The sequence below is a fragment of the Theropithecus gelada genome, chromosome 6 (assembly GCF_003255815.1).
Source record: "Theropithecus gelada isolate Dixy chromosome 6, Tgel_1.0, whole genome shotgun sequence".
In the NCBI taxonomy this organism is placed as follows: Eukaryota; Metazoa; Chordata; class Mammalia; order Primates; family Cercopithecidae; genus Theropithecus; species Theropithecus gelada.
This window is the reverse complement of record NC_037673.1, coordinates 136,042,033-136,056,881: the sequence shown is the minus strand read 5'-3', so window position 1 is coordinate 136,056,881 and position 14,849 is coordinate 136,042,033. Positions and strand designations below refer to the sequence as shown.

Genomic DNA, 14,849 nt, shown 5'->3' with positions numbered 1-14,849 from the left:
ACATGGCTTTGACACATGGTGACCAAAAAATAAGCAGGAACCCATGTGTCCAGACTCCCAGGCCCCCTCTCCATTCTTTTGGAAGCACCTGGTCTTTCTCCCAAGGTAGCCAGGAACCTGGGTTCTAATCAGGTCCCTGCTACCATCTTGTTCTTGTTCTTGGGGAAGTCATATACCCTCTCTAGGCTTCAGTTTCTTACCAGTAAAATGGGTAATAGTCCTGTCCTGATGACCTCCGGGGACTAAAGAAGTAAACTTACTGGACAAACTGAAACCACCCCTGGGCCTCCAACCAGCCTTGGGCCAAGGGGAAGTACCCATACAGACATCCCAGCTCCTGGCCCACAATCACCCAGTATAGCCGCAGGACCTATCCTGCTTCCTTCTTCCTGCACAGCACAACCACAGCAAGCTCAGAGCAGAGGGTCAAAGGCCCCGTCTGGAGTCCTGAGTCAAGTCCAGGGCATGGGACAGGGGCCTCAGTCTGGGTGGGGGATAAAGGCGGCTAGAGACTAGGTCAGGCTGACTGGCTGCTGTCGGGGGAGGGGGCGCCTGGCAGGCGCTGGGCAGGCTGGGGTAGGGGGAGGCCTTTGGCGGCCTCAGAGAACAAAGAGGCCGGGGTTGCCAGGATATTCTGTGGAGCTGAAGCCGGTGGTGATGGGGCTGGGAGAGGGGCCGCAGCAGCCGTGGGAACTGCGCCTGCTGCCCCCATGCCAGCTCCCCCATCCAGAGTGGGCCTCAGGGCCATGCGAGGGCGCAGGCTGCGGGTGAGAGGGGCTGTCAGATCCCCCACTCTCTCCCCAGAGATGCACGGCTTTCAGGGTGGAGACCCAGGAAATGCTGGAGGCAGACACACAAGGCAATAGTGTCAGCATCACTGAGAGGATCACAGGTCCACACTGACACAAAGCCATGACCACACACCCAGGGTGATGTAGGCAGTATCACAGGGTCACACCATAGTCACACAGAGACATCACACACACACAATCCCTGGTCAGTCCCAGCCCACATCCATGATGGCCACACAGACACAAAGTCACACACTTATTGAATCACCCAGTTTTGCCACAGGGTCACACAATGCCATGTGTATTGTAAACCCAAAGTTATACACTCACATAGAATCACCCAATGTCACACACTCATATAGAATCACCCAAAGTCACACATTCAGTTGTACAAGCCGGTATCACACCAGGTCTGTTACAGAACTGTACAATGTCACAAGATCACACATGCAATGTCACAGAACATTCCAAAGTGTGGCCACTGACATACACCAACCCATAGCCACAGGTCTCACATCTGAGTCTCCAATACACTGTCACAAACCCATCTGCATATCATACCCAATGTCACACATAGCCACATTACTGCACAAAGCCTCACGCAATTGTGAGGCCCTTAAAGCATCTCTCACACACACACACACACACACACACACACACACACACACACACTCTCCATGCAGGGCTACCTGGAGGCTGGACTTGTCTCCAGCCCAGTGTGTGCACGCAGCCTCTCAAACCCCCACCGTTCTATGTCCAGAGCTGGCTCTGAATGCCAGATCACCCAGAGGAAAGGCTCCTGGGTCACCAGGAAGTCAGTTTCCCAACTGTAGCAGAGGAGAGGTGAGGGCACCTGAGGCGAGGGGAATTGGGTACACAACCCTGCCAGGGAGCCTGCCTCTAAGGATGTCTCCATCAGCCAGGGAACAGCAGGGGTGAGCCTACAACAGACAGAGGACAAGATATAGAGATGGAGAGACAGGAGGGGCAGAGACACAGAGAGGCTTAGAGATCAGGAAAGATGGAGACCCAAAGACACAGGAGCGTCAGGGACTGAAAGAGACCTTCAGGACATGCAGAGAGTGAGCCAGAGACAGACAAAGCTGGTGCAGGCTGGGGTCGGCCTGCACCCAGATAGGGGAAGGGCCAGAGGCTTGGCCACTCTATGGAGGTGGGGGTGGCCAGGGCTTCAGGGAGGACACACAGCCGGGCAGAAGGTGAGGGACATCTTGGTGAGATTTAGGTGAATAATAGTTTAAAAATAGCAACACCAGCTGCCATTGACAGAGCTTACTACAAGCCAGGTCCTTCCCAAGTGTGATCGCATTTCATCCTCAGGCAACTTTATGGGGGAAACAATTATTGTCCCGTTTCCCAGATGAGGTAACTGAGTCCTCAGCATGTTTTCAGCCAGCCTCACAGCTGTCCCCACCCCTGGCCTCCAAACACAGAGGGGCTGGCTTACCATTTCCACAAAGCAGCGTGAAACTGGAACAGGTGAGGAGCTCTGAGCTTCGGCTGTGTGCTGGGGAGTGGGCTCAGGAGACGCGTTGGGCTGTGGGTTGGCACACTGAAAGGTACAGGCCGGCTGAGTCACAGCACCCCCTCGGGGCTGGCACCAGAGCCATCCACCCCACACCTGTAGGTGTGCCAACGAGGGCCGGCTGAGGCCATCTGCAGCCTGTGTGCTGCCAGCAGCGGGCGGGGGCAGGAAGGGGCCTCCTGCCCAGTGCCCCCTGCTGGCCAGGCTCCCCCCACTCCCCACGGGAGGACTCTCCCCACCCTCCTCGAGGTTCTGGAGGTGCCGCCGTTTGCCTTGTGCTGGGGGTGAGGGTGCCCCCCAGCTGCAACGCCTCCCCCTACTCCCTGCTGGACACCCCCCTTCGGCAGAGCCGCCTGGAGAGATCACAGGCGGCCACATGAAAGGGAATTTTTCCCAGGCAGAGCTGAAGTTGAAAGCTGCCTCCCACCGCCCCTGCCTGCCCCCGCTGTGCCAGGCCGGGCTGCTGAGGCCCTGGTGCTCGAAGGGAGCTTGTGACACCTGGGAAGGGGTTGGGGGTCAGCGCCACCCCCACCCAACATCGCTGCTTTCTCCTCTCAGGACAATGGCAGAGATAGCCCATCTCCCCCACCTCACTGCTCACTCAGCCTCAGAAATCGCTCCAGCTCTCACCCACCTGAAGCCAGGGCCCAACACTGTCAGGAAGTCCTTCCTCAAGTCTAGCCTCCATCTCAGCCAGGCTCAAAGCAGCTGGATGACAAGAACGCTCCCCCAGAGGATGGCTAAGCCTCCTCCTTCAGGTTGGCCTCTGTGATGTACAGGGAGGGGCATGCCACTGCCACCCCTTCCTGTTCAGGCTGCCCTGGCCCAGACCATGTGGCTGTGTGGTGACTTCCCCAGACATTTGACCTCTGAGGTCCCCGACAACCTTGTACCACAAACTCTCTGAGAGTGGGGACAGTCAAAGCCAAGGACACCCCTATAACTCAGTCTAGCAGCCCTCAGGCCTAAAGAGAAATGGGCGTGTATGCACAGCCAGGTCCCCACGAAGCTGAGCTGAAACTATTCCCTGGAGAATGACATTGGTGGCTTCGGGAACACCAGATCCCTGCCAGGTAAGAAGAAAGAAAGAAGACGCTGAACAGGCGGCTCAGCCTTACCCCCACCCACCTTATGCTGCTGGTTGCTTTACTCATCGGGCCCTGATGAACTTTGGTAAACAGAGGTGGCCCCAGGTGAGTGAAGGTCCCTGGAGGTCCAGGTTCTGGGGCATGGGGTGCAACCAGGCAGATGAGGTACTCTGGTACCAGTGACTTCCAGATTAAGAGCCTTTCCCTCCTGTCTGCTGGGCTGGTTGCTCCTGCTCTTGCCCATTCTGGATCCAGAGGCCTCTATTCCCCAAGAAATTCCCTTTCTAAATGTCCCTGGGCCATCCTTCTTCCTCCTCCAGGTGGTCCCAGACAACCCCTGCTCAAGAACGGCCCCCAAGTCAGCCCCCCAAAACCGGAGAGCAAGAAGCCAGCGGTGCTTCGTGACACAAACATGCATTCGTTTTATTCACAAAACAGCCTGGTTTCCTAAAACAATACAAACAGCATGTTCATCAGCAGGAAGCTGGCCGTGGGCAGGGGGGCCCAGGCCGCAGGGGGCCCCCTGGGCACCCACCCCCACCGGCAGGGGACCACGCAAAGAAGCCCTTTCTTCTGTTGCCATTAGAGAGGCCAGAAAAAAAGGACTTATTTTCTCTAAGAAAAGTAGCCAGGATTGGAAATATCGAGACGGGGCTCCCCAGATCGCAAAGGATAAACGAACAGAACTTTCATTTTTTTTTTTTCCAAAATCATCACTGTTGGGGTAGGGGATCCCAGTCTGGGGACTGTGGGTGCAGCTCAGCCGGCCTGGTGCTCCCTCCCCTTCTGCGAGCTCCCTGCTGGCAGCTCTGCACGCGTGGATGGATACAGAGGGGCTTCTACACGGCGCCATCAACATTCTCTTTATGAACGTGAGTGGATTCTCCAGGCAAACTATGCACTATTTCATGGTCGGAAAGAATCAAAGGAAGTTTAAATGAGGGTGGAGTTAAACTGTGCTAAATTACAGTAGTGCTTATTAGTAACTAGATTTCAAAAGGTTACAGAAAATTTACATTCTCTACACAAAAACTGCATCTCCTGCACAGACAACATCGACATCGACACAGGAAGGAAACTGATTGTCCATTCTTTGCCCAGGAAGTCTCGGTACTTTATAGATTCGTCTTTACCTCTTTTTTGTTGTTGTTCTTCCGAAAAAGCAGTTAAAAATTTTTTTCTTTTCTTTTTCTTTTTATACTAGGGACGTGGAGATGTTAAAACGACAACAAAAAATATATATATAAAAACAGGAATGAAATCTGTGAGAGAATATTTTTGGTTCTAAAGACGGGTGCATCCGTTTGTCTTCGCCCGAATCCCTTGCTGGAGACCACACGAGCAGTGACATTGCACGGAGAGGGCAGCTTTGGGTTCCGCCGCCGTCACTGAAACCACCGGAAGGCGGCTCCTGTCGGAAGCATCACCTTCTGGCGGGGGCAGGAGACAAAAACAAGGAGAGAGTTCAGTCAGGGTCCGGGTAGGCCTGGAGCAAAGACGTTCCCCCGTGGATGGCCTCATGGCGGAGGGACAGGCATGGAGGAAGAGCAGCCACCCCTCGGAGCTCCTGCCACCCCAGCCAGGCCAAAGGAGGAGCTCGACCTGCTGGGCTGCTGGAAGGCCCGGAGGACTCTGAGGCCTCCTGAGCCACTGTGCCCAGGAACCCTCCTTCCAGAGAGGAAGACCCTTCCCCTGGCCCAAAGGCAACAGCACCAGGTGGCTGTGGCATGTTTCCGTAAATGAGCGTGCAAGCACGTGCGGCGGATGTGCATATGGGTGTGTGCCTCGTGCTATGCTGAGCTGTGCGGTATGGAGCTGTGGGAGGTGGGTATTTGGGCTATTTCTCAAGCAGCCGTGTCTACGTGTGTGTGCATGTGTGTCTACACTGGACTAAAGTGGGTGCCTTTGTGTGTACATAGGAGAGCAGAAAGGGAAGGGCTGGGGCTGGGGCTGGGGCTGGGGCTGGGGCTGGGGTTGGGGTTGGCGTTGGGTTGGGGAGGGTAACCAGGAGGCCATGGCTGGGATACACCACTGTTGTTTTCCAACCATTCTGGACATTTGCGTCAAGCCCACTCGTAGAGGGGCGGGGATAGGGGCAGGGACTGCAGGCTGAAAAGATGCTTTTGTACCCAGGCCTGGCACTCCAGCTAGGTTGCTGCATCCAGGGGCACAGGGACGGGCCCTGCCACAGGGATGCAGAGATAGCAGCATGGGAACCCCTTGCCTTCTCCAAGCCAATCCCACAGTGGCTAGGTCCTTGACCACCTGGGCTCATGGTCACCTTCCCTTACCCCGGCCCCAAAAATCTGTCAAGTAGGTGCCCAGACCAAGGGTTCTTCCAGGCCTCAGAGCAGGGCACCCAGCACTGGAGCAGCTCTATCCTTGGGTGGCCTTGGGGGAAAAATGGCCCTGGAGGGGCAAATGAAGGGCTTAAGGGCACAGAGCCTGTGAAACAGAATCCCTTAAACAGGGCAGGGGAGAGACGCAGAGTTCTAAGTCATGGACTGGATGCTTTAGGCCATGTCTGAGCATCAGAAACTTAGGACCTGGCCGGGCGCAGTGGCTCAAGCCTGTAATCCCAGCACTTTGGGAGGCCGAGACGGGCGGATCACGAGGTCAGGAGATCGAGACCATCCTGGCTAACACGGTGAAACCCCGTCTCTACTAAAAAATACAAAAAACTAGCCGGGCGAGGTGGCGGGCGCCTGTAGTCCCAGCTACTCGGGAGGCTGAGGCAGGAGAATGGCGTGAACCCGGAAGGCGGAGCTTGCAGTGAGCTGAGATTCGGCCACTGCACTCCAGCCTGGGCGACACAGCAAGACTCCGTATCAAAAAAAAAAAAAAAGAAATGAAACTTAGGACCTGTATGGAAATATCAATACCTGACCCAGAACCCCAGGAGAGGAATCAGAATTCCAGGGCCTGGCTGAGAATGCTAGGTCCTTACCTGGAATTTCAAGCTTGCCTTGCAAATTATGGCCTGATGGAATTCTCAGAATGTGGTTCTGACTTTTGGGGCAGTAAACTGGTGTCTCGAAGCCAGACCCCCAGACCCCAAGGATGGGGGGGCATCCCCCAGACACTTGCCCAGGTAGGAAAGGTGGGGTCAGGGGATGGGGGTGGGTTTGGACTGCCAGACAGACACAAGAGCCCACACACCTCCCTCTAAGGCGCCGTTACCTCCAGAGCAGCGGAAGGCTTCTTTTTGAGTTCCTCACATTTTCTGAATTTGCAAATCTGATGGCCAGTCTTTCGGTTCCTACAACTGCTGCACTGCTCGCAGTTGATGCGCCGCCGGCAGGGCGCGCACATGCCGCAGCGTTTCCGCTTCTTCTTGCCGGAGCTGATGGCAGAAGCCAGCTCTCCCTGCATGGGGTACTCGGCCAGGCCCGCCATGTGCAGCGCGCTCTCGGCCAGGAACACACCTGCCGGGGTCATAATGAAGAGGCCTGGGTTGATGGGGAAAGCGCCCAGGTAGGGGAAGTCGGACTGGCCATTGAGGGCTTCGGCACCTGCCACAGCCTCCATGTCAGGCAGGCCAGCACCCGCCTCGCTCATCAACGGGAGGTGCTCCTGCACCACGCGCTTCAGCATCTCCGTGGACTGCGCAAACTGCTGCAGCGTCAGCTGTCCCTCGGCTGCCAGCTCCGTGGCCCGCTCTGCCTTGCTCAGCAGGCTGGCCACAGCACCACTTTTGTGCTTTGAGGTAGGGTTGCTTTTGTCCACTGCCATGGCCGCTGCCAGGTCATGCCCATTGGCCAACAGGGAGGCAGCAGCTGCAGCTGCAGTGGCCTTGTCAGCAGACTCCCCGCCCATCATGCTGCCACTGCCACTGCCACTGCCACCACTGCTGCCAAAAGAAGAGTAGTGGGAGAGCGGGCGGGAGCGGCGCAGGCTCTTGTTGAGGGGCTCGCTGATGATACCACTCTTGTTTCGACGCTCGGGGGGTGGTGCATCATCTGCCACGGAGGCTGGTGCAGCGGCAGCCACTGCTGCACTCTTGTCTGCTGCTCCTGCCTTTGGGCCACTGCTGCCACTGCCACCGCTGGCATTGGTGTTGCTGCTGCTACTGCCGCCGGTGTCCTGGGAGCCACCGCCGAGGCTCGACATGGTGGGGCCGAGGCCCAGACCCTGCTGAAGAGGGAGCCTGCCAACTGCCAAGGGTCCACAGACCAGGACCTGGCCCTGCTGCCCACAACAGAGATGCCTGGTGGGCCTCGCTGCTCAGGGCAGGCACATGGTCAGGTGTCCAGGTGGAAATGTCTTCACTCTGTCACAACAAGAGGATATAGGGTCAGGGCAGCAGTGAACACCTCCCTCTTCAACATCGCCACCACCGCCACTATCAACTGTCCTGTCATCCTGACCACCATGAGCTTGACCAGGCATTTATTAAGCATGAGATCCACCCTGGTGAGAAATTTCTTATTTGTACTATCTCAGTTAAGATCCACAAGAACTCTAGAAGCAGTGGCTGGTAATTCTCTACTTTATAGATGATGGAAACAAGATTTAGGAGAACTACCACTCTATGAACACACAGACACCAAGTGGCATGGTGGAGGCCCTAGTCCAGGCCTCCGCAGCCCAAATCTGCCCTGCTAGAGTCTAGGAAAACCTGCCGGACGCAGGCAGTCCTTCTCGTGCTGGGGTGGGAGAGTGTGGGAGATGCTTATTAGCTGGGTGCAGTGGCTCACGCCTGTAATCTCAGCACTTTGGGAGGCAGAGGCAGGCAGATCGCTTGAGCTCAGGAGTTTTGAGGCCACCCTGGACAACATGGTGAAGCTCTTATCTCTGCAAAAAATACAAAAGTTAACCAGGTGTGGTGGTACATGCCTGTAGTCCCAGCTACTCAGGAGACTGAGATGGGATGACTGCTTGAGCCCAGGAGGTTGAGGATGCAATGAGTTATAATCATGCCACTGCATTCCAGCTTGGGGACAGTGAAGCCCTGTCAAAAACAAAAAACAAAAAACAAAAAACAAAAACAAAAACAAAAAAACTACCTCCACATCCTAATCTTCATTCTCTGTCCGAGGGGAAGAGTGCTTAATGGTACAGATCATACAGTCTGGAAGGCGGCCCCTGAATCCTCATCTGGGGATTCCTAATACACATCAGTTATTTCAAGGCTCTGACATGTCCTGCAGGCAAAGGAACCTGGTTGCCTTTGTGTAACCCAGAGCTTGCTAATGAGTGCAGAACACTTATTTCAGGGATCTTCTCCCCTCCTACAGGGCGAGCAGCACAGGGCCAGAGGACAAACCGTCCCCTGCCACAGTGAGAGGACATGCTTGTGCACACCCTGGCACACGCTTCCTCCTCAACCCCCGAACCACAATCATTATCGTCTCAGACCCCATTCTTGTCTCTACTCAGGCCTCACTGTGGTGCTCTGGCCTCGCTCCCAGATTCGGGGGGGCGGAGGCCTCACAAGGCCTGCAGAGTAGGGCCTGGGTGGAGGCCTCAGTGAGAACCCAGAGAGCCGGGGTGGGCTGTTGCCAGGAGGGGCCTCTGGCTGGGGCAGGCTGGCACTGAGGAGTAGGCATGACCCTCAAGGGAGTGGAGCCCAGCAGGAACCTGTCCTCTGGCCACCTCCATGTCTCCGAGGCAGCCCTTCATGGGACAGGGCCTGCTCTACTCAGGTCTCAAGGTTAAGGCGTCTGAGCTGCCTCCTCAGCTGAAGGAACTGGGCCAGATGGAGCAGGGCGGCAGTTTCCTCATCAGTCCTGGCTCTCCAGCCTCCCTTCCGTCTGCCTGCTGTGGCCTAGCATCCCCCAGGAGAGGGGTGGGAGGACAGGGCCCAGCCCCAGAGCAGCTGGCGGCTCAAGGGGGAGGCGCACATCTGGCGGGCCCCATTGCGCCCTGGGCTTGAGGGCAGCACACACTGGATCTTTGTCCCCAGGCAACCCCACCACCCCCCTAGTCACAGGACTCAAGCCTGTCCCAAGAGAGCATCTAGTCCAACCCTCTGCATTTACAGAGGGGGAAACTGAGGCCCCCAAGTAGGGGAGAGGGAGGCTTCCCCAGGACTAAGGAGTGGCCAAAGAGGACTGCGTGTGGGGAAAGGAAAAGCTCTGTCTCTAGGGTAAGAAGAGTAGCTGGCATCAACAGCCAGGTACTCCCTCTCCCTCCCCAGTGGGCACCGAACCACCTAGGGCTCCTTCCTTGCAGGGGGAAATGGGTGGGGAGGAAGAGCTGGGCAAGCTGGCAGATTCCACCAGGACAGAGCCGGGGGGCCCTGGCAGAAAATCCATGCTGGGCTGGGAGGCATCAGAGGTCAGAGCTGAAGCAAGAAGACCATGTGTGTCCAAAGATAGCTGTGTTCCTTCCCACTTAATAAGGGCCAAGACCAGGATGGTCTTTTCAGCCCCTCTCCTCAGAGATTGGTGACCCCTACAGGAATTAGTGACCCTGGCTAGGTGTTGGGGACCAGGGTCAGTGAGATCAGAGACAGAAACCATCAAGTCAGCTCATCCAGCTCCTGCTCAACTAAGCACATCTGCCCTGCCCCGGATGACAACGCCGGCAGCCCAGATACTGGGTGAGGGGAGAAGGCAGAAGGCAGGTGTCTTGTGGGCTGGCGTGATGGGGAGGAGGGCAGGCTGTGCCCCAGACCCTGTGTGCATCCCCCGCCTCTGCGGCCTGCTGGCTGGTGGCAGAAATCGATAGCTGCATTAACGCTGCTCCTGCTCTGCTCGCTCGCCCCCTCCCTCCTCCCAGCTCCAGGATCTGGCTCTGCGTGCGGGGTGGGCAGGTCAATTAGAAGTCAGCTCCCTCCAACACAGCCAGCCTGCGCTCAGGGCTGGCGCTCTGGCTGAGTGTCTCGGCTTTTGTCTCTGTCCTGAGTCTCTCCTGGTGGGGACCAAACCTCATGTTCTGTTCCTCTCTTGGAATTTCTCTGATCTTCCACTATTCTGTCCTTCCTCAGGGCCCACCCACCCCCACCCTCTGAGGTCCTGGGACATGCTAAGCTTGGGACCAGAGGATGTGATATGTCACCAAACAGGTGCTGCAGGCAGAACACTATGGTTTTTCAGTCACAGAAGTAGGAGGGAGGTGGGCACACAGGGGGACTGGCTCACAGGGACAACTCTGTTTTCAAATCCAGAGTGGACAGACATGAACATCTGGTCCTCAAGCTTGTTCCAAATCGACCCTGGTACCTGGCTCATCTTCTCCTTCAGATCTTAGGAAAAACTGATGCCCTGGTCCCAGTGGACCACTGACCAAAAATCCCATTTGCCCTACTCATGGAAGGGGGGGACATAGAGGGGACGTTCTCCCAGGTCCCAGCCTTCTACTCTAGGGTGCACAGCCACCCCCTTCCAGGCCAGGAAGGGCCTGGCAGTGCCCAGGCAGCAGGGGAGGAGTCAGGGCTGTGTTGAAGCAGAGCGGGAATAAGCGGGAGGGAAAGCTGGCGGGCAGGCGGGCGGCGGCGGGCGCATCCATCATCGGCCCTGCCAGGAACGCATCCAGCCCCCAAAAAGAAATACTGCGCCTGAGGAGGGACAACAAAGGGCTCCGTTTCATCAGCAATGCGGAGCCAGCGCCCCGCCGCCCCGCCAGCCGCGGTCAGCCCACAAAGGACCCCTTTGTCCATGCAGGAGCCGGCCAGCCGGGCGCTGGGACCAGGGGCTGACGGGCGGGGACAGAGCACGGGGGGCTGAGGGGGGGACAAGTTACGGAAAGCTGGGGGGCAGAGGGGCATGTGGGGGCAGAACAGAGACAGGTGGTGGGGACAGAATCTTGAGACAGAGAACTAGAGGGGTGGGTCAGAGAAAAGGAGAGCTCGAGAGGAGGGGGCAGAGGGTCAAGGTTAGTGGAGACAGTGTCATGGGAAGCAGTGTCTGGGGCAACAGGGTTCAGAGACCCAGGGACCCAGGACACCTTGTCTAGGCTCAGGGACTTAAGGGTCTAAAAGACAAGTAAACAGCCTTGAGGAGGGAGTCCCAGAAGGCAGCTGGGCATGCCCATAGGAGAGGGACGCAGAGGGAAGGGTAGAGGAGAAGTGCCGAGGACACCAGATCAGACCCACTGTGTAGCCCAAGGCCTGAGAAGAGAAGGTGGGGAGGAGATGGGGAGGAGAGTGGGGAGAAGGACTAGGGGGGAGGTGGGGAGGAGGGCTTGGGGGAAGGTGGGGAGGAGGCTGGGGAGGAGGGCTGAGGAGGAGGTGGGGCAATGGGTTCTTGACCCCAGAGCATGGCTGCAGGGCCCAATGCCTCCTGTAGGCTCCAGCTCACTGGCTGAGCTGGAAAGAGAGGGAGAGTCATACCTGGGGCCACCCTCCTGGCAGTAGAGGCCACCCCGTGCCTCTACCCTAAGGCTCTGGCCAGCCCCAGAAGGCAGGGAGCCTGCCCCCTTCTAGCCAGCCCCCACCACCTGTGTTGCCACTCCGGTTTCCTTAACCAATGGATCCTATCAACTAGCATTTACTGAGTATCCACTGTGTCCCATGCCCTGTGTTTTTATGCTTTACAAGTCTTAGCTCCTGAATGCCTCCCTAGAACCTGGGGAAACAAAAACTAATTGCCAATTTCAGACATGAGGAAATTTAGGCTCAGAGAGGTTCAAGCTGTCAGTCTGAGGTCAAACAGCTGGTGCCTAGCAGGGGTAGAGCTTGAACCCAGAGCCCAAGTGTTAGTCACCCTGCTCTGTGGCCACCTTGGCAACTGACAAAGTGGCCCACGGCAGGTGACCTAGGTACCCCTAAGGCTGCTCTTACTCCCCAGGATTGTTACCGTGCCTGTCACCTCTCCGTGGTTGGGGGCAAGCTGTCACAGACCCCAGGAGAGTGCCCCCACCTGGGGGACTTGGAGATGCCCAGGGCCCGGAATGCTAAGCCAGTGACATCATAATGCCAGCTGGCAGTGAGGTCACTGGAGGTGGTGGCAGTGCCCTTATTCAACCCTCAGCCCTAGAAGAGCCTCACTTCACCCCCTGCAGGGTTCAATCTTGAACTTTTGGGCCAGAAAGCACTGGGAAGGAGGGGACATCCTGGGATGAGATGGTGCCATCTGCATACAGACATGTACACAGGTGGCCCACAGCTGGATGTTCTAGATATTCATTTGCACACATCTTCCCTGCACGTACCCGGAGAGCAGCCCTGTACCTTATGATACCGGAGAGACAGCAGAGCACAGACTCAGACTCCAGCACTGTCTTCCAGGAGCACACAGGAGCTGGGCCCATAGTCACATGAACCAGTGTGAAACAAGAGCCGGAAGGGGACACAGTGAACTATCTGGGGCCTTCCTGGAGGAAGGGACTGCTAGGCTGAGAGTTAAGGAGAAGGAGAAGCAACGAGAGGGGACAAAGGCATGAAAGAGAGCCTAGGCAGGCGGGGAAGTGGGCGTGAGGTATGTCTGTGAGGCTGACAGGGTCCCAACTGTGCAGAGCCTTGAGACCAAGGGCAGGATTTTTATTATTATTATTTTTTAAATTTTTTAGTAGGGATGAGGTCTTCCTATGAGGATCACGCAATCCTCTTACCTGGGCCTCCCAAACTGCTGGGATTATAGGCGTGAGCCACTGCGCCTGGCTGGCAGGATTCTTAAAAAATGGTTTTATCGAGGTATAGTTTACATACTATAAAATTCTACCACATTAAAGTATACATATAATTTAATGACTTTTAGTAAATCTACAGAGTTATGCAACCATCACCACTATCAAGGGCAGGGTTTGACCAAGGTACCATCCCCCCTCTATTCCTTGCTGGCTGACCAGCCTTGCAGCCATCCTGCCTACCCAGGGAGGCTTGTGGAAGAGGCTGTGTTTCAGGACCACCAACACCAGCCCAGCCGAGCTGCACATCCTGGCTCAATGCACCACTTTCCACGCTTCCATGCAGCACTTGACACCCCCGACTTGCCCCCTCCCCACCACCTTGGTGGGCTGGTCTCCTTGGCCTCCAAGTGAGGCAAAATAGGCAGACAGGCTGATGGTGCGCAAAGCAGACCACAGGCTATGGTGGTTGAACCAAGCCGGGCAGCGGGGTGGAAGGGAGGGTGTTCCGTCTCTGATTTCCATGATTCAGCCTGGGGAGTTTCCAGAGGGAAAAAAAGAAGTCCTGCTCAAGCCCAGGGAGACTGGTCTTGGAGGCAGGGAGAAATGCAGCCCCAGGCGGAGAGCACAGGGCACACATCCAGCTATGGATGGACACACACACCCCCACACACTGGCCACTGTGAGCACCCAGTGGGTTGACTGGGGTGAGACATGGCCTCAACCCCACCAGAGTCACCCCAAGACTGACTGCCAAAGACAGAACAAGGGACAGCATTTCTATGTCCCTGACTCCACACCCCTGACCCTCTTACACCGCTCCTCCCGGGGCAGGTACCAACCATGCCTTGGCCCGAGGACTAAAGGGTTTGTGCTGGGACACAAGGGTCTGAGCAAACCTGGAGTACGTACAGCTCTGTTTTCTCCCTCTTTTTTTTTTTTTTTTTTTTTGTTGACGGAGTCTTGCTCTGTCACCCAGGCTGGAGTGCAAAGGCCTGATCTCGGCTCACTATAACCTCCACCTCCCGGGTTCAAGCAATTCTCCTGCCTCAGCCTCCAGAGTGGCTTGGATTACGGGCGCACACCACCACACCTGGCTAATTTTTGTATTTTTAGTAGAGATGGGGTTTCATCATGTTGGCCAGGCTGGTCTTTAACTCCTGACCTCAGGTGATCCACCTACCTCAGCCTCCCAAAGTACTGGGATTACAGGTGTGAGCCACCGCACCCAGCCAGACTCTGTTCTGTTTTACAGGGCTCCCCAACACAGCTGGAGGAGGGGATCAGCCCATTCATGAACAGCAACACTGAGGCCCTGGGCAGGATGTATGTTCTTTTTTTTTTTTTTTTTTTTTGAGACAGAGTCTCGCTCTGTCGCCCAGGCTGGAGTGCAGTGGTGCGATCTCGGCTCACTGCAAGCTCCGCCTCCAGGGTTCACGCCATTCTCCTGCCTCAGCCTCCCAAGTAGCTGGGACTACAGGCGCCCGCCGCCACGCCCGGCTAATTTTTTGCATTTTTAGTAGAGACGGGGTTTCACCGTGTTAGCCAGGATGGTCTCGATCTCTTGACCTTGTGATCCACCCGCCTCAGCCTCCCAAAGTGCTGGGATTACAGGCGTGAGGCACCGCGCCCGGCCAGGATGTATGTTCTGACCTGGGGCTCTAGGGAGTGAGATGCCTGGTATGCCTCTGATAAAGACAGGCCCTTTCCTCAATAGGCACCTCTCTCAGGCCAGGTTCCTTTCCTGGAAGAGTCAAAGTTCAGGAAGACCCTTCCTCATTTTTTGACCGTGGGAAAAAACTGGCCTCCGAGACAGTTTTCCCATTTGTCACATAGGACCAACCACAGCTAACAGGTACGGGGCTCTTCCTACGTGCCACACTGTCCATGCTTTATCTCACGTTATCCTCATACCTC

General features: G+C 56.3%; 1 protein-coding gene across 14 annotated transcripts in view; it reads right to left on the bottom strand.

The window, feature by feature from the left end:
- Positions 1-3,820: 3,820 nt before the first annotated feature.
- The window catches only part of CXXC5 (CXXC finger protein 5), a 37,199-nt gene continuing 26,170 nt past the window's right edge, over positions 3,821-14,849 (bottom strand). For 7 of the 14 annotated variants that reach the window (XM_025388818.1, XM_025388817.1, XM_025388805.1 and 4 more), the window contains 2 exons: positions 6,603-7,692; positions 3,821-4,852 (listed from right to left, as the gene is read on the bottom strand). In XM_025388818.1, coding sequence (XP_025244603.1) covers positions 4,808-4,852; positions 6,603-7,532 — 975 coding nt within the window. In that variant the 5' untranslated portion in view covers positions 7,533-7,692 and the 3' untranslated portion in view covers positions 3,821-4,807. Of the gene's footprint in view, positions 4,853-6,602; positions 7,693-8,121; positions 8,217-12,163; positions 12,263-14,849 lie in introns of those variants that run through there. The other 7 variants (XM_025388811.1, XM_025388809.1, XM_025388816.1 and 4 more) reach the window with 5 other exon arrangements.